General features: G+C 34.3%; 1 protein-coding gene across 1 annotated transcript in view; it reads left to right on the top strand.

Annotated features, from left to right (window-relative positions):
* Window positions 1-20,807, top strand: part of LOC135202599 (trichohyalin-like) — a 201,827-nt gene that overhangs the window by 84,319 nt on the left and 96,701 nt on the right. Inside the window, exons 3-9 of the mRNA XM_064232112.1 lie at window positions 1,470-1,556; window positions 7,137-7,292; window positions 10,345-10,445; window positions 11,146-11,753; window positions 12,299-12,322; window positions 16,085-16,351; window positions 18,134-18,241. Of these exons, the coding sequence (XP_064088182.1) occupies window positions 1,470-1,556; window positions 7,137-7,292; window positions 10,345-10,445; window positions 11,146-11,753; window positions 12,299-12,322; window positions 16,085-16,351; window positions 18,134-18,241 (1,351 nt within the window). The remainder of the gene's footprint in view (window positions 1-1,469; window positions 1,557-7,136; window positions 7,293-10,344; window positions 10,446-11,145; window positions 11,754-12,298; window positions 12,323-16,084; window positions 16,352-18,133; window positions 18,242-20,807) is intronic.

Below are 20,807 nucleotides of genomic sequence, written 5' to 3'. Positions count from 1 at the left end.
CGTAGGCGTAGTTCAGTTCGGGGCCGGGTTCGTCTTCGGTTTAAGGGCTGGTATTGGTGCTGGTATAGCTGGTATATCTGGTATTACGTGACGTTTCGACCTTCTCGTAGGTCATCCTCGGACGAGTTGCGTTCTCATTGGTCGAGCCGGTCTTGGACGAAGTCGTGGATTTCGCCTTGAAGGTCTCGGGGATTATCTCGTGCGAGCGCCACAGTAGTGTGCCTGAGGATGAACGTCAGCCCCGCCGACCCAGACAAAAATATTAAGTTAATTATATATTATAAAACGAAGAAGACGAGCAGCCTGGTGATGAGAAACAACCCTTCGGCGCCCCTGCAGGATCCCTTGAAGAAGACGAGTGTGGTCTACCGTTACACATGCCCGTCCGAGGATGCCTCGGCAAATACGTCGGTATGACCTCCATGCGTTTCTCCAAGCGAATCTCCTGCCACGCTCAAGAAGGAGCCATCTTCAACCACACCATGACTGCTCATAACAAACGGATAAAGAGAAATGATATTATTCCTAATATCGAAATAATAGTCAGACAACGGATCCCCGACGTCTGCGCCTCCTAGGAGCCCTCCATATAGGCAAGGAGAAACCAAATCTTAACATCACCCAAGAAACGTTTCTCCTTCCCACCGCCGCCCGGAGAGCAGCGAACGACCCCCCGACAATACCAGATAATCAGGAGCCCCCACGGGATGACAGGATTCCTGCTACGGACGGAATTCCTGTCGTTCATCCCCAGGCACACTACTGTGGCGCTCGCACGAGAGAATCCCCGAGACCTTCAAGTCGAGATCCACGACTTCGTCCAAGACCGGCCCGACCAATGAGAATGCAACTCTAGGTCCGAGCCGCTATAAATACCGCCCCACAGACTTTCTTGCTACAGTCTCTTCAACGACTCGTCCGAGGATGACCTGCGAGAAGGTCGAAACGTCACGTAATACCAGATTATACCAGCTTATACCAGCACCAATACCAGCCCTTAAACCGAAGACGAACCCAGGCCCCGAACGAACTACGCCTACGGAATAATACCAGCACTGACGACGACCCCTGCTTGATCCTCGTGGACCTGATATCCTGTTCCAATAAAAGATTACCTTCAGCATTTATGATTTTTGAAAATTCCCAATATGAATATTGGTCAGTTACTCAGAAACATCGCTGAGCCTGAGAAGCGAATTGTAAGGAAAATAGAAAAAACAATATATAAAATCAACTCGCTTAATTCTGCCATTCTTTTTAACAATATTATTATTATTATTATTATTATTATTATTATTATTATTATTAATATTATTATTATTATTATTATTATTATTATGATGATGATGAATGTAAAGAACCACAAAACAATTACTGATGATGATGCCCACAAAAACAATAATGTCATTAATGATAGTGATACTGATGACTATAATGACTGACCTCTGACCTTTGCTACACTCTTTCAGGGACTACAATGACCACCAGAGCGTGAAGAACCAGTCTGGATCAAACACCTCCCTCAATTCCTTGAGCAGCTATGACAGCAGTACAAAGTAAGTCAGGAAAATTTTCTTATTTTTTAAGGTTACTTTAAGGTGATCAATTAGTTTAGGTAATCAGTTATTTTTACTTGTGGGCATTGTTTTGTAATTCTCTCAAGTGTGAAAGTAATTAGTTTTACCTATGAGTGCATCTTATTTTGTAGGATTACGTAGGTTCTATATTTTGAACTTAGTGAGGACATCTGTTTGCTTTCTTTACTATTTAGGCCACAAAGGTTAAGTTAATATTTTAATTAGACTACAGACATTTAAGTTGCTGTTGTAAATATCTGGGTCATAAACATTAAAGGTTTTGTGGTATGTAGCCCATAAACTTTCAGGTTACTGTTGCATGTAGTCCACAAAGGTTTAAGTATTTTAAAATAAGTTTATACATAATACTTCTTCCGAATAATCTATAAGATTTTATGCCCGGTTTTATGTAGTTTTATGTAGTTAGTTCACTACCCATGAAGGCAGTGCTGCCCAAGATTTTTTCAATCTACTGGTGGATATTTTTGTGTATGAATAATCTATTCATTTACCAAATTTGCTCAGAACTTTAGTCTTCTATAAGGCAATACATTTTCTCGTTGATTTCTGTTATGATGACGTGAATCACATTTGATAAACAGTAAGAACTATAGACAGTCAGTCAATAAGAGCCATAGGCAGTCAGTCCATAAGGGCCCCATTGGAATACTGTTTTCGTCAGTAAATTTGAAGGTGAGTAATTTTTTTGAGACTTGAAAAAGTAATTGAATTGTCATTTCCTTGGTGCCCTGGGTCACGTGGGGTCATGTCACAAACTCTAAAAGATTCCATGTTTTTAAGAGGTCATCTTGTTATGTACTTCATTACAAAACCTCTGTTCATTAAATATTTTTCAAAGCGGTTATAAGTTGTTGTTGCACTAGATAATTTACAATAAATCTGTGATTTCCCTGGTTATGTAACGTAAAGTTCATGGTTTTGGTAGAAACTTCAAATTATTTGGTGTTCTGGAACATTATAGAAAAGGCAGATGGAATGAACCAAGCCCCCGAAACATGGTCCTATAAATGTAAATCCTCAAAACTAATGTTTTTGAGATGGGAAGTCTGTTTACATTGAGACATTTTAATCATAAAATGGTCTCTGAATTCACGAATGCCATTTGAAAATCTCTTGTATTTACGCTGGCATAAGTAGTTTGCGACATGTCCTATGATGATTCAGTATTTAGAGAGATTATTTTTATGTCATATTTTTTTATTCCTGTCCCGCAATTTTTATTATTTTTCCTTTATTACCAAAAGGGCACCTGAGCGTTTTTGACACTGGAGTTTGTAAATTAACACATCCGTGACCAGTTTTGTCAACCATGTGGCCAGATTTTGCAAAGGCAATTTGATGGAGAAATAGGACAATCCACCAACTATGAAGTGTTTCAAAAATGTTACATATATTTTTTTGGACGTGTTTTCATCTATTATAATACGGGTTGTTTTCCTTGGACGCTCATTTGATCTTCTGTTTTCTCTTTTTCTGTTTAATCCAAGATTTATACTCTCCAGCTTTCCTCCTTCCCTTATCCTTCTGGAATTTCCTACAGGACTTGCATGAGATATTCCCAATGGTGAGGCAGTTTACAGAAAAAACAAAAGCAAAAATGATTCAAGGCAACTATGTGACAAGAAACAAAAATGATTCAAGGCAACTCTATGACAAAGTACAAAAATGATTTTAAGCAACTATATGACAAGATATAAAATGATTCAAGGCAACTCTGTGATAAAGAAAAAAAAATAATTCAAGGCAACTCTGTCGCAAGTGGAGTCAGTTGCCATTTACCTTTTTGTTGGCAGATTTATTATATTAATTCTGATCTCATTCCTCGGAATATTTATTCAGATTTAATTTACAGTGCTTAGAAAATCTTTCGTACAAATTTTCTTGTTTTTATGACAATTGTTGTAGCTAAAGTTCTGTTCTGTTTCACTTCGTGCCAATAAATAATCCACGCCCATTTCATAAGCCACACCCACTTCATGGCATGACTGCCAACAGTTTCCAGGCTACAACATTGTGTGGCAACCGTAGTATTATATCATTTATATCATTCGTAGGTGGCTGGACTTATTTTAAATAGAAATCATATATGATATCGTGATGATATTGTTTTGATTTTTGTACAGTAACATTATTTTATATGTTATTTAGATTATTTAGGCAGATTATTTGAACATTACCTGGTATTTTATTAAGACAAAGTTGCCAACTATGATAAGATTCTTTAAATGGCAACTATTGTTGAATGAGTTGCCATCAATAACAAAATTCTTCAAAACAGAATTATCGTTTTATAATAGTTCTCACTGTCCCAGGTTTGCCTTCAAAAAGTTGATAGCACATTCGAGAGTAACACAGGAATAACATGGTCTCCTGAGCAGTCGAGCAATGTGGTTTTACTGATCTAAATACCTTGTAAATTTTTTTTTCCTTTTCTTTTAAGTCTAAATTTTTTCGCGAGAGTATCCTGATTTATTGTCTTTGACTTCAGTATTGTGATTATACATGGTCAACATTTTGACACCTGATTGTTTCATTCATTGTTTGTATTTATTCAATTTATTATTCACTCCATTTCATTTATTGATATAAAATGTTTAAATTTGTATACACAACATGCATTTATTGCAAATGTTGATGTTTTGATGAAAATTAATTGATTAATTATTATACAAATATCTAGAATTTTTATTAGGCCATTTAAAATTTTAGACAAATTAATTCATATGATTTGTGCAATTGGATTCTGTCCTACGTCATATTAAATTCCTTATAATTAAATAAAGTTAAGTAACGTATTATTAGAATTTATGCAGTACATAACAAAGGACCTCTGCTCTCGACGTTGCTTCAGTCTCATGAAAAGTCATGGAAAAAGTCACAGCAAGTAAACCTTATAAAACGCGACTGTTAATGTTTTCTGCTGCCTCACCATTGCTACTCGATCCGTAACGAAAGAGAGAGGACGTTAACGTGCGTTTTTGTGACGTTCGTAACCACTTGGTAACCGTAACTGTTAAGTGTTAACTGTAAACTGAAGAGGGGTTACTTTCGAATAACATATTCTCTGTATGGCTGTAACGCTAAAGGCTGCAATATGCGCACTAATTTTTGTTCTTTAATTATTTTTTTTTCGATGTTTGTTTTTCGCATTTTCTATTTTTAGAATTTTTTCTTTTTCGTAATTTCTTTTTTCACATTTGCTTTTTTCTGCATTTTCAATTTTTTTAGTTTTTATTTTTTCTTTTATTTTTGCATTTTCTATTTTTTTGTTTCTATTTTTTATTTTTTGCATTTTCTATTTTTTTAGTTTCTATTTTTCCTTTTTTTTTGCATTTTCTATTATCGTATTTTCTTTTTCCTTACTTTTTTATCTTGTTTCCTTTCGTTCACATTTTCTTTTTTCATTGTTTTCTTTTTCCTAATTTTCTTCTTTTTATATTTTCGTATTTCTTATCATATATTTTTTGCTAAATCGATTTTTATTTAGCCGGGTGGTGGCTAAAATTGCTTTGCCGAGTCCGTAACAATTCCGAAAATATTTTTGTAAAAAAAAAAAAAAAAAAAAAAAAAAATATCTATGCTTACTTAACAACTTTCTATATTCCCAAATTTATTGCTGAGTAACTTTCATGCTTAACTTAAAGATAATCTTACATCATCTTGAAGGCTGTTTGTTTGGATTTTTTTGGGCTATTTTCTTTAAATTAGGAAATGATTAAATTTCTTCTATATCTTATTCATTTCCGTGCTTCATTAAGTAGAGAAATTCAAAGCCAAAATCCATATACGTACATCCTTCATAGAATTATATCTAGTCTCATTCAATCTTAAATATATTAAACTATATCTCCCCATAATAGTATTTGTTTACTTGTTAGTTGTGTCAGTATTTTTAGGAATTATATCTCACTGATATTATTATTATTATTATCATTTTATTATTATTATTATTATTATTATTATTATTATTTATTATTATTATTATTATTATTATTATTATTATTATTATTAATCGCATAGTTTTAGGAATTATAACTCAATATTATTATTATTATAATTATTATTATTATTATTATTATTATTATTATTATTATTATTATTATTATTATTATTATTATTATTATTTGATGTCAAAATTTGCGTTTATAACAAATCGCATTCGCTGTATTTTTTATAACAATGAATTTCCAACAACGAATTGATGCAATTTAGAGTCTTTCCGACTCATTTGACATGAAAGAGAGAACTCGCAGGATTACTGGATATTTAAAACTCAAATGTTTTATACTTTTGTAAAGGCGTTAGTATGCCTATTACGTTTGTGGGTTATTAGTAAAAAATATTTTAGACTGAAAACGTTGTAGGGATTAATCAGATTTTTGCGGCTTAAAAACGTTTAGCTACCATCACTAGTTGCTTTGTATTTTTGAGCAATAATACCTGATTGTTCTTTTGAGAAAACATGTTTTGAAGTGACATGAAATATTTATTTTATTGTGAGGAGTTTTTTTCATACATATAGAAGTAACTTTTAAAAAGCTCTCGTTGCTACGAAGAGCTGTTTTCTATTTTATGGAGGGAAAATAAATTTAAATTTTCTACACCAAAACTGATCCTAAGTTCGAGGCCGCACACAAGAATTTTATTCTAGTTTTATTTCATTTTATTGCCCGGAAATAAAATGTTATGTCACTGAGGTCCAGCTCACAGACAAGAATTTTATTATAATTTTATTTCGTTTTATTGCCCAGAAATAAAATATGTTGTTACTAATTTCTAGATCACAGACAAGGATTTTATTGCAATTTTATTACAGTAACCAAAAATGAAATACGTTTTATGTTACTAGGTCCGAGATCACTGGCAAGAATTTTATTTTCATTTTACATTATTTTTAGTATGCGGGAATAAAGGAAGTGTAATGATTAAGTGTTAATCATACGAATTCAATATTTTGATGATAAAGGAGGCCTTTTTCATATTTGTAAATTATATAAAGATTTTACAATACGTTTCATGATTAGTTACTGGTCGTACGAACTCAATATTATGATTGTCAATAAGCCCTTTAACATATTCGTCAATTATGTTAAAAATGTTTAAAATCTTACTTGACCTTTGAAAAGGTCATTGTAATTTGCGTAGGTGACGTACCACACCTTTCAGGATAATGACCTATTGCTTGCACCTGGCAGGTCCATGCCAGCTGGTTAACATTTACCTGTCCAAATAATTAAAATAATCATGCTAAAGATATGCCCAGCAACCTACGTGTTCAATAACAGAACTTTCTCTCGCTTTCCAAACGCGCTTTCTAACCTGAAACCTTTCTTCTCCCTCTCACCAACCAACCCACACCCCACGCCCGTACGGTTTGATGTCGTTTGTCGTCGTGTGTGTTTGTTCCTGTTTGTGCGTGTGTGTGTGTGTGCGTGTGTGTGTCCCCAGCACCTTCATACGGAGACAAGATGACGAAGGGGCGAAGGAGCCGCCCTATTCCTCCTCCTCCTCCAGGGATTCCCTTGTGTCGCCCCCTAGGAGCCCACGGGAGGAATACGAGGTTTACAAAAGGTCGCGTTCAGACATGACGGCCGAAATGCTGGCGCGTGTCAACGAGGATCCCAGTTCCTCCTCCTCCTCCAAGGACCGAGACTCGAGGGGGGGCGGGGGGAGCTCTTCCTCTTCGTCCTCAAAGTGAGGGACACCACCGTCAAGTCAAGTAGTAGTGGCCAGGGATGTGCTTTGTAGAATGACCTGTGTGTGTCAGATCGAAGGCTGCTCTGAGGAATTTTTAGACTTTTATTAACTTCATCTTCTTAACAAGTTTGTTATACATGTATAGTTCTGATCCTACGAACGGTTTACTTAGCTTGTTATTGTGTGTGTGTATATATATACACATACACAAGGTTCTACCTCAACTTAACAAACATACTTGCTGTCTGGCTATCTGATAAGTAACAAAGTCATTTAGATAACGAAATAACACGAGTCAAAGGTAGCTATGAAAAGATTTTAGTTAACTCCATCTTCTTAACAAGTTCGTTGTACATAGTTCTGATCCTACGAATGGTTTACTTAGCTAATACATACACACATACACACACACAGATGTATTTTATATATATATATATATAATATATATATATATATGAATAATTATCACATCACCGTGATTCATATAAATTATTCGAGCTACAAATCTCCTTTAATATCAATCCACTACCTCGGAATTGGATAATATTTTCATATATGTAAACCGAAAGGAAATTTTTTTAGTTGATAATAATTTCCCTTCCTCTCATGGGTTCGAACCACCATCCAGCGGACAGAGACGAAATCAAGTTAACCGAATCGATAACGTCACTGACGTCTTGATTTCGTCTCTCTCCACTGGACGTTGGTTCGAACCCGCGAGAGGACGAAATTATTATCAACTAAAAAAATTCCCCTTCGGTATACATATGTGAAAATATATCCATTCCGAGGTAGAGCGAATTAGATATTAAAGGACATTTGTAACTCAAATAATAAAATATATATATATATATATATATATATATATATATATATATATATAATACATATATATAACATAATATATACATAATATATATATATATATATATATATATATATATATATATATATATATATATATATATAGATATATACACAAACACAAAATGCCTTATTCAAGACATTCTCACGGTAAAGTCTGTTACAATACCAAAGACCCTATATTATAGCCCGTGCTTACAGACACCTATTTTTTAACCTGCAACAGACACTCATGCATTCTGACTTCACGATAAGTACAAAGGCCCTTAAAGTGACGACGAACCAATATTATTGCCAGCACTTGAATATTTTTCAGATCTCGTACAGCTAAAAGCAATGTCACATATAGTTCTTACCCAAAACGAACTTGTACTGAACACTTAACATTCAGTTTGGGAGATTTATTTTGAAAAATTTGTAACAATTTAGATGATAGCAAAGGATAAAATGATTTTAATATTATAGCTGATGAGGACAAAAATCCGCTAAAATGAGGTCCATCAAGCTGAGGTTTCACTGTAATATACATGTATATATAATGATATATATATATGATATATATATATATATATTATAGATATATATATATATATATTATATATATATATATTATGTATATATATCTATATACATATATATATATATATCTATATATATAATATATATATAGGATCTATATATATATTATATATCTATAGATATATGATATATACGTATATAGATATATATATATCTATATATATATATATATATATATATATAGATATATATATATATATATATATAGGTATAATATTAAGAAAATGTAAGTTTAGATTTTATCATTTTAATTCTAATTTGGTTACACTACACCTCCACTGATCCTAAAGATGGTTTGCTTAGCTTTGATAATATTGCTTTGTTGATATGTATGCGTATCATAAGCCTTATAATGTAAGTTGTATATAGTGGACAAGAATATAACTTAGAGTAACATATAGTCTTGCTTGACGATTCTGTAGGCCTTGCGTATAGGTAGGGTTATGTCATCTTGGAAATAATATAGAAGAATTAACGAAGGATATGAATTAGATTTGCTGAAACATATAACAGCTAAACGCCTTCTTGGACTTACAATTGGTATTAGTAATGAGCTTAACGCATTGACAGCTTGGTACAGATTTCAATTTTAACATCTATATTGCTTATGCTCTGAATTTACCAATAACTGGAACATTTTGTTGACTAAGGTTTTTATGAGGCCTCTCATTCATTTTTCCTTTTCAGAAGAATCATATTTTTGTGAATCGTGTTCTTGCTGGTTTTCAGGAAACTTGTTATTTTTTGTACATATATTCTTCATGAGCTTAATAACACTGTTTTCGTTTTACTTATTCAAGTTTAAATGTATCCTATATTTTTTTTAAAAAGTTATTTGCTATTAACAATGTTTATGATATATGTGAACATTTACGTAATACATATATATATATATATATATATATATATATATATATATATATATATATATATATATAAGTATGTATGTATATATACACAAGTTGGGTATTTTTTTGAACCAAGAAAACATTCCATTATATATAATCGAAATTTCCTTACAAATATCCACAACATTCAGATCTCTACAAATGAATTCCCCGGCCCCCTTAAAAAAATATTTTGTAAAAACTCACCATGACTCCAAATACGTAAGTTCACCCCATTAAATCTCTGTATAGAAAACGTATTGGGGAGCTTTCCATTTTCAGTCTTCCACATTTCCGAGTTTGACAAATTGACTATTGACTTATAAATCAATTTGATTCCGTTAAACGTTGTGCATTACGCCATTCATGTGTCATTAGTGACTCCTTGTTATTCTCGGATTTGGGACTTTCTTCGACGTTTAAATGGCAAAGTTGCATAGTAACAACTCAGTCTTATATAATTCGTAGAGTCGTTTTTTTGTGTGTGAATATCCTCTTATCAACTTCGATGTTCACATATATTCATAATTCATTTAACTACAAGCAAAATGAAATATATTTTCCTTGCGCAAAGCTTAACAGACGTAACGTTAAAATTCTGTCGTAGGAGACAGATAAACGGATAGAAAGACAGAAACTATTCACTCACAGAAAGAGACTGTGTCATGTTCACGTTGCATCTAGTAGGAGAGTGCTCATTCTGGCAACTGTTATTTCAGACTGACGTCATGGAACAAGGCGCGGCCTACTTCCTGGTCTGCGCAGGACCTGCGCGCAGCCGTCGACGAAGCCAAGGAGCAAATTCGGTCTTCCAGGGAAGGTAAGGGGTTTCTTTAAACATCACAGAGACAGACAACGAATGATTAACGTATATTTTTATGTAGTTTTAAGTTTAGATTAACTTAGCAATAAATGTCCTGATGGTCTAGTAAATAGAGATCTTCACTAGGCCTATTCAAAACTCACACCAGGTCTCTTCACGCAAGGGCTCCCCGATGGGAAATTACCGATGCTGGTATCAAGCCCAATCTCATCTAGTCCAGCTTTCTGTCCTCCATCACCTCTTATATCTTTCTTGTGTTTTTTTTATTGAAGATAATGATTATGTGGAATAGCATCTATTTCTATCACATTTAGAATTATTATTAAATAGCCTTTCTCCATTTTCCTTCATGCTCCTCAAACATTGTCAGCCCTACATTTTATTACTTTTTTATGAGGAATAAAGTGAACCATGTGGATTAGAATCTGTTTCTAATTGTTAGTAAAAGAATATTCATCCATTTTCATTCACGCTCCTAGAACGTTTTTATCTCTGCATTTTATATTTATTATTATATTGTTTTTAGAGAAATAAGCTGGAAAGGTAATCTTATATTTGCTTCTTATATTATATTCCCCAACATCCTCCATGTGTTTGAGAGGTTCCTCCAACCTGTCAAATATTCTCTGAAAACCTCCCTCGTGTCAAAAACTGTCCCGCCATGACCTGACCTGACTCTCCCTCCTGCCTTCTGCAGATCTGCACCGTCTGTACGGCAGCACCAAATCCCTGACGACGCGCGACCTCGGGAGCCTGGGCGACCTGAGGGACAGCTCCTCGGATCTGACCACGGATTCCTCCTCCACCCCCTACTCCTCCTTCTCCTCCTACCTCGCCATGCGCACCAAGTCGCCGGCTAGGCCGCCCCTCGCCAGAACGTCCTCCTTGCAAGGGACGACCTCGACCTCGTCGACCGTCAGGCGGGAGGAGGAGGAGAGCAAGAAGCTGAAGGATCAGGCCTCCGAGGAATCCTCCTACAGAACGAAACTTTCTTCGACCGACTCAACCACCACTTCTGCTACCACTAAGCCGAGGTCGTCTCTCTTGTCTACCTCCCTTCTGGAGAATAAGACGTCCTTTTCTTCCTCCTCCTCTACTCCAAGCAAGTCGTCCTTGTCCTCGATAGCCGAGGGCAAGAAGTCCTCTTTATCGACCACTACCTCTTCTTCCTCTAACTCGACTTCTTCCTCCGAGGCCAAGCCTCCGAAGCCGCCCTCGAGGCTGAAGACCACCGGCTCCAAACTCGGGGACATTTCGGAAGCTCCGAAAGAGGAGAAGCCGAGGAAGAACATATTAAGCTTAAGAGTAAGTCTTCATTAATTTGCATATCTCCCTCCTTCCTATTTTCATTTTGTAATTTTATTATTAGTTATATTTACACTTCATTAATTCTTGCTCTGATTACCTTAATCATAAACCTTACCCCGTAGATATTCATTTGATCTGCCCCTTGTATATAAAATGTATTTTAATGTATATCTTTCTTGGATGTATGTATGTATGCATTTGCATATACAGTGAATAATATATTATTATTTTCTTACATTGCATGTATACATAGATGCATTCGTAAGGTTTGAATAATTTATCCCATTTGATTTATTTTCCTTTATTTTATTCTATTAATCATAATGTTCCCTTCATAGTAAACATTTTGGAAAAAGTTATTTAAACCTAACAATGGAAGTTTACCATCCGCAAACCGGAGGTAGATTTAAAAAAAAAAACCTGAGTATGTTTTATTTAGAGGCTTTTACCCATGCCTGCAAATTGTATTAATTATATTAATTCTCTTATCTTATGATGAAATGAATGAATTTGTTGACAACCAACCAATTTCTGTTTATCAGGGAGACCTCTACAATTCCAGCGAAGTGAGTATTTAATGATAGAGAGTTTTAAAACACTTTCTTTTTCTTAACTTGATATTGACGTGTCCCGTGAACGAAGCTTGGTGGTGCTTGACGTGTATTGTGCGTGTCTTTTTTTCTGTGTTTTTTTCTCTGTCTCCATCTTTTTTTTTCATTTTTCTTCTATTTCAGTAGAGCTTTGTTGGAGCTTTACCAGTGGAGTAGTCTGTCATTTGAATCCGTTTCTTTATACAAGCTGTTTAACACAATTTTCCCTACAAATTACAGATGAGAAACAGTTTGGAAACCAACGAGATTAAAAGTAGTTTCATTTTTTTGAAACGAAATGTCACATGTTATTAGAAATAAACTGGACAAGCTGAGCTTAAAACTTTTAGGAAGAAAACTTTTAGTCAAAGTAACTTTCCAGAATGGGAGATATTCAGATATATATTTTGTCAAATAATATAACTGGGCAAATTTTTGTCTGAAGTATAGGTAACCCAGTCATTTCACTGGTGGTCTTAGTTTATAAGTAGAAGTTGATGACAAAGAAAAGTGAATACCAAACTTATAACACGGATGAAACCAATTATTGATTCTGTTGTCACTGCCATAAATTGTTTCTTGTTAATGATAAATTAGCGTCTTTTAAAATAAAATGAGACAAATTTATTTTAAAAGAAATTCATTTACCATTAACAGGAAACAATTTTAGCAGACTTTACGGGCTTAATCAACTGGTTTCATCTTTGTGGTAAGTGTGGATGTCCCTTTTGTAAATTAGAATGTGTCATATTTGTCGTCAACTTCTACTTATGGACTAAGACCAGTGAAATGACTAGACCAGCTATAACTCCGACAAAAATGTACCCAGTGAAATATGCTGACAATATAGTCTATCTATCTAGATTCATGCCCTTGTTTTATTATATCTGTTCCTAGCTAGAATACTCTTAATGGACACTGCAGAATTTTGATATATATATCTCTACCAGTTTAACTGAAACTTTATTTTTGGCTCATAGAGTCACTGTATTTCAGGGTTTTGTGATCCATAATCCTTTCCGTTCGGTTTTCCAAAAAAAATGTTACAAAATGATGGTAGGAAAAGTTCTATTCAAAATGTATTATTTTTTACCCTACAGAGTTTCTGGGTTCACAAATTTCCGGACCATTAATTTTTTTAACAAAACGCAGCGTGGCGTTTTGATTGTGTGCAGTTTCTGAGCTTGTGGGTCTTGAACAAGTTTAATTGTTGATCATTCATGTACTTATTTATTAGAAAACATTCAGAGAGAAAAGACACATTCTAAGACACATTCTAAGACACATTCCAAGAATTTTCCCTGCTCAGTTTTTCTAGGTTTCTAGGTCTCTCCAGCCTAGTGAAGTCATTTGGAGCCATTCTAAAAAATCCACACTCAAAAAACACTTGTTAGGAACATCTTGTCATTTTGCCATTTAAATGTCTACTAATGTTCGCCATTAGATGAAGCATCAGGAGCAGGAGAGATTGCCTACATTTATAGTATATATATATATGTGCATATATATCAGAGTCATGGATGCAACTATGCAACTGCTTATGTCGATTGTAGTTTTGTATTTGAACCTTTTTCTCTCAAGAGAACACTAGCGAAAGTTTCCTTTCTCCTTTGCGAAAATCCCGGCAGGAATTGACTGCCTTTTTTTTTTTTTTTTCTCAACTTCCATTTTGTTTTATCATCACAACCATTTTATTTTTACTGGAAAGCCATATTGTGTTTCCCTGTGTCGTTAGCCATTTTGATTTTTCATCATCTCAATAGACACTTTTTTGTTCACAGCAATTTATTTTTTTCTTCCCTCGACAACCATTTTGATGTTTCTCGACAACATATTTGTTAACCCTCTTTTGGTAGACGTTTTTTTTTCTCTTAACAGCTATTTTTAGTGTTTCTTTCGACAGCCATTTTGTTTTTTCTTTTTCTCCATCATCTGCCATTTTGTTTTCCTCTCTTTCACCAGCCATTTTGTTTTCTCTCTTCTACAACTATTTAATTTTCTTTCTCTCTATCATCAGCTACTCCGGTTTTGTTTTCTCCTTCTACAGCAATCTTTTTTTTCTCTATCTACAGCCATTTTGGTTTTCTCTCCCTCTACAGTCGTTTTGTTCTCCCTACTTTCGTCTACCATTTTGTTTACTCTCCTAATAGCCATATTTTTCCCCTCTTGACCAAAATTGTTCCCCTCTTTTGACAATCATTTTAATTATTCTCAAAAACCAATTTAGTTTCTTCTCTCTTTTGACAACCATTCTGTTTTTTCCTCTCTCTATGACAGCCATTTGGTTTTTTCTTTCGCTAGGACAGCCATTATGTTTTCGCTTCGCCCCTGTATATGCTGACTTTCGTAAAAGCAGAAAACCAACTTTCACTGTGTTCATCTGATCATAGCTTATTTTGAATAGTGGAAAATTTCTCCATAGGAAAATGAGTTTTTATTTTGTGCACATATCTCTCTTTTCCAATTTTCCTTTTTCTTGTTCGTTTTTGAGCCTAACTTTTTCCCATTTTCAAATATGCTAATTTTTAGTTGCTCTGAATGACATAACGATTCGTGTTTACTCTTTAACGCTAAAAGTTTTGCCAAGCAGTTTGGTTGCTATTGGCAGCTTTGCAATATATTAATTCAAAGCAAGTTTATATTTTTTTTTATTTCTCTGTATTTTTTATTAAATGATAATGCTTCTTCTAAGTCAAATCTTATGCTGGCTAAACCTAAACTAAATTCATTTCATGACTAAACAGTTACGTTTGAGTTTCGTAGGTTAGAGAGGCAGTTCCCTTAAAACTTGTGCTAAGTTAAACAGAATTTTAAAAAACTCTTCTGTAATTCATTCCTAACAATTGCCACTAACCTCAGAGTTGCATCTCAGTTGAGAGAGGTTAGAAATTAGAATGATTTCACTTTTACAAAAGGAATTATGACATAGTCTTAATGAGTTTTTGTGAGTCTATTTTAATTTTCTGTCTATGTGGAGTGATTACTACTTTGTCAGGGTTTTGAATATTGGGTCGATTTTGAACAGGGAATGTGAATCGATTGTGGCTATAATGTTCTGCTTATTATTAATATTATTATTATTATTATTATTATTATTATTATTATTAGTTATATTACACTCGCTTATCAGTGATGAACCACTTAACGATCTCAATAATATTAGTTATGTATTTTACAGTAATTTTAATTAATTTTGTAAAAGTTCTTTCTTGCGTATATTATTATTATTATTATTATTATTATTATTATTATTATTATTATTATTATTATTTTATTATTATTATTATTATTCAGAGCCAGTGACCTTGTGGTGGGCTTGTTCCATATGAATAGTAGTTAATCTTCTCAATAATATAATAATAATAATAATAATAATCTTTGAAGTACGTGTTGAAATTTGAATATGCAAGAAACGACCTTTACAAATTGATTACAAATGACTGTAAAATACATAAAAAGCAATATTAACATCGGCAAATGGTACACTACTAATAAGCGACAGTAATGATAATAATAATGATAATAATAATATTAATAATAATAACCATTTTTTATGTAATCTCTTACATAATGGTTAAATTCCAAAGGAAGTTGCTTATATACCTCAACACGATTCACGCTTCCCACCCATCGCTCGCAACTGTGATCAGAGAATCAAAGAAAAACAACCAGACGAAATTCCTGTCCCGCGAATCCTTTCAAAATCCCGTCTGACGCTCACCCGCCCTTACCCTTCAGGAGGTCAAGAGCGAAGACGACTCCGTCGACGCCTCCTACGTGATCCAGCTCGCCAAGCCCAAGAAGGAGCCGAAGAGGGTTGAGATCGACCTTCAGTCTGAGGTCGACCGTCTGCACAAGGAGCTGAAGGAGAAGGTCCAGGAGGTGAAGGAGTTCGAGGAGCGGGTTCAGGTTCTGGAGAGAGAGAAGAAGGAGCTCTCCTCCAAGAGGTCTGTCTTCGGAGGCGACGTCAGGAAGCACACCGAACTCTCCAGGATGCAGCAGAAGGTAGGAGGGGAGGGAGTCCTGAGAGAGAGAGAGGAAGAGCGAGAGAGAGAGAGAGTGAGAGAGGAGAGAGAGAGAGATAGAGAGAGAGAGAGAGAAGAGAGAGAGAGAGAGAGAGAGAGAGAGAGAGCACAAATTCCTCCACTTACGCTAAATGGAAAGCTTTGATTTCAGAATGACAGCAGGTGACACAGGTAAAAGAATATATATATATATATATATATATATATATATATATATATATATATATATATATATATATATCGTATATATATATATATATATATATATATATATATATATATATATATATATATATATATATATATATAAAGATAATACGAATGATTAAACTATCGACGTAAATAGGTACGTATAATGGTGATAATGGGAATTGCTATAAAAATTTGTATGAAACTTAGGGTATTTTATATTACACACACACATACATTATATATATATATATATATATATATATATATATATATATATATATATATATATAATCGGATTAAGAGGATATATTGAATGTATTTTATTCAACAAATACATTTTTTTCTCCTGCGAATTTTCAGTCATTTAACCGGATCACGAGATCAGCTGTTTTCAGATTTCGAAAAATATGTGATGGTGATAGGGTGCTCGTTGTTGCTAATCCGCTTGAAAAATAAGAGATTACTAGTGCGTAAAGGGACTGTAAATAATCGTTAGTTTTTTTAATAAGAGTAAAAAAAATGATTTCATGATTCGTTTTTGTAGGTTTGAGTATTTTTTGAAGGGAAAATCTTCTGTTGGGTGGTAATCTTTGCCAAAGGGTTGGATAAAAAGATTATATTCATATCAGAATTTCCGCGTAAAGCAGATTATTTTAGAAAGAGTTCGAGGTACAAATTGTTGATATAATGAATAGAATTGTAAATAATATTAACGAAGAACAGAGTCACTGAGAACATAGGATAGAATAATATTAATTAGTGCTGTATTTTGTAAAACTTCGTAACTTATTATAATTGTTCCGTTTGGAAAACAGGCTAATGGGAATATTCGAACACGAGAGAAACTTTATTGATAGGAATATTTTATTATGGATGAAAATTGATTGGTGGGAATATTGTAATGAGAATTAGAATTTTTTGGAGTATTCCAGTTTAAATAAAGATTTTTTGATGGGAGTATTTTGTTGTGGATGGAAATGTATTCATTGGAATATTCTATTATGGATGAAAATGTATTGATGACTTCTTTTTTGGATAAAAATTTAATTGATGAACTCATTCCAGTTAATATGAAAATGTATCTTTGATTGGATAGAATTCCTGATTGTAATCTGACAGGGATGGAAATGCAATACTTTAAATATTAAAAGTGGGATGAGAATTGAATGAGAGACCCTTCTCACATGAAATTAACTCAAGGAAAGATTGACTGAAATAGAAATTTAAATTTACACCGGTAATCAAATTTCTGGAACAATTTCTTAACAGGAAGGAAATTTAGTAGCTTTGGTTTCCCTAAAAATTGGACGAATAAACTTTCCAGTAGTAATAAAATTGATTGGAAAATCAATCAAGAAATAAAGTCAGTATAAAGGATTTCCCTAGGAAAAAAAAGTTGTAAAAATGTATTGGAATATCTCACAGGAATGAAATTTGGTAATAAAGGATTTCCCTAAATAGAGAAACAAAACTGTTTTACAAGTAATAATTCACGCAGATTTTACTGAACTAGATTTCATCTCTGTCTCAGAAGCTTTTGGTAACTACACCTTCCTTTTTAATTCTGCAGGTTGACGACTTAAACGATGATATGAAGAGCAAAAACAAAGAAATCAAGGACCTGAAGAAGGAGATCGAGAAGCGTCCTCTCCCGAAGGACGTCGAGAAGACGATGGAGGTGAGTTTATAAAAGTTTATTTTCCTTTGGTGATATATTTTGAACCTTCGGAGGTGTCAAGTAATAAAAGGAATGTTTCCTCAAGTTCCTCTATTTTATGTTTTAGGAACCTTAGGAGGCGTCAAGTAATTACTAAAATGTTTCATTAAATTCCTGTTGAGTATCCTTATCTTCCCTACGCCTCTTGGGATTGCACCAAGGGCGTCCCCAAACCAACCTAAATTAACCCAGGCTGATCTGGCTAGCTTAGAGGCAGATATCCTGACCGTTTTATCCCTGAGAAGGTCTTAGATAATAATTAAAATATATCCTCATGTTCCTATTGTTTATCCTTGTCTTTCTACGCCTCTCGTGATTTGTAGGACCTTCCTCGTAGTAGGAGAGCACAAGGACGTCCCCAACCTAACCTAAATTCACCTTGGTTGATCTGACCAGGTTAGAGCATATATCTTGACCGTTTTGTACCTAAGGAGGTATGAAACAGAAATTTGATTATTTCCTTCTGTTCCTAGTGTGTATCGTTGCCTTCCTACGCCTCTTGGGATCCATAGAACTTTTTTCGGAGAAAGAGAGCACCAAGGGCGTCCGCAACCTAACCTAAATTAACCTGGGTTGACCTGACTATAGCTTGCAGGCAGACATCTTGGCAGAGTTTCGCTCATGCGCAGTGGTGTCTTCAGACTGTTGCACGAGAAACTGTCTCTTGACCTGTAACTTTTTCTTGGCGTATGGATCACTAAACGCTTTCAAGTTAACATATGATTTTTATTTTCATTTGTATTAACATTTAAAATTCGGCGTTACTCATTTAAGAGGAGTATTTTTTATTTTCTAGGCCATACTTGTGTTATATTGAACTATATGTGCCTAATATGATGGTCATATTGGTGCAGTCTTTCAAAAAATAACTAGGAACACCACAGTACGAAATGTTAATTTTGTCTTCAAACTGAAATCTTCAAGATTTGTAATACTATCAACCTTTCCCAAAAGTGAGTGTTCCCCTGAAGGATGTTTGGCAAAATATTCAGCTGGACTCATCATTTCTTTCACATGTGGTAGTCTAATGGAGTTGAATTCATTTGTTGCCGGTTTCTTAGATGTCCGATATTTTTTAATAAGAATGAGCTGAGTTTCCCCAAAATCTAATCACGGCGAGAATATGACTTGAATATATCTACCAAGTTTCATCAGATTCAATTCTGTGGTTCTGAGAACTCCTACTAAACACATACACACGCACACATACACTATTCACTATGGGGAAGCAACAGTTCCCTTCCCACTTCGTTGGTTGAGGTAATAAGGAAAAAATACAAAAGAGTTCGAACAAATAAACTGACGTCCTTTAACTGAGATCCATCATGTCGTTAATGTTCACTTCAGTATCAGCTGATGTCTTGGATCTTTGTTCCTTAATCTTTGTTCATGGACCTTTGTTCCTTAATCCCCGTAGGGGGGTAGTTCCGTCAGTGGATCTCATGCAGTGCAACCATTTTCGTTCCTTTTACCGTACCTCCTTTCATATTCTCTTTCTTCGTCTTACTTTCCACCCTCTCCTAACACTTGATTCTTAGTGCAACTGCTTTGAGGTTTTCTACCTGTTACACCTTTCAGACCTTTTACTGTGAATTTCCTTTTCAGCGCTGAATGACCTCATAAGTCCCAGTGCTTGGCCTCTGTTCTAAATTTCATATTCAACTCAATTTTGTTCCTTAATCTTTGTTCATGGACTTTTGTTCCTTAATCTTTGTTCATGGACCTTTGTTCCTTAATTTTTGTTCATGGACCTTTGTTCCTTAATCTTTGTTCTTTGACTTTTGTTCCTCAATCTTTGTTCATATATCTTTGTTCCTTGGTTCCTAAGGGGGAATCAGTTCCCAAGGGGAGTTTCACGACAGACGTGATGACTGACGAGCAATTATGCTTCTTGCATAAACAATTATCATATGATTACGTATTCTGATTAAGAGCTTCAGCGGACTTGCATACGCGTGACCGTGTGACACACGAGAGCATTAAAACAGATTTCTTCCCTGATGGATTCAGGGAGTAAGAAGTTACCTCATTAATAACGATATCAGGTCACGCGAAGAAGGGATTGTTTGGGTGAATATCTTGCCCGTCTAGGAGGGTTTGGTTACTGTTCCAATCACTTTTGTACAAACACGAAGCATTTTGAATTATGATGATTAACATGGTAATCATCATTATTAGTTTAACACCCGAGACTTTAAGTATCATTATCATCAGCATCATAATTTATGATCACTAGTTTCAACATAGGACTTGAATTATAATGAGCTTCACTATTATAACCAGAATCATCAATTTGTAAATCAGGAGTCGAATTCCAGTTGTCATCACTATCATAATCATCTTCAGTTGTCCACCCAAGAATTGAAGTATCATTATCAAAAGCATCAAAATCATAATCACCATTTTTGAAATAATACATGGCTTATAATGAGCTTCACTATAATAATCATAATCACTAGTTTCAAACCAGGATTTGAAGTGTGATTGTGATTAAAATAATAATCATGTTTACAGTATTTAAACCAGG

This window comes from Macrobrachium nipponense, chromosome 24, assembly GCF_015104395.2.
Source record: "Macrobrachium nipponense isolate FS-2020 chromosome 24, ASM1510439v2, whole genome shotgun sequence".
Classification (NCBI taxonomy): Eukaryota; Metazoa; Arthropoda; class Malacostraca; order Decapoda; family Palaemonidae; genus Macrobrachium; species Macrobrachium nipponense.
The sequence above is the reverse complement of the archived record's forward strand: the minus strand, read 5'-3'. Positions and strand labels throughout refer to the sequence as shown.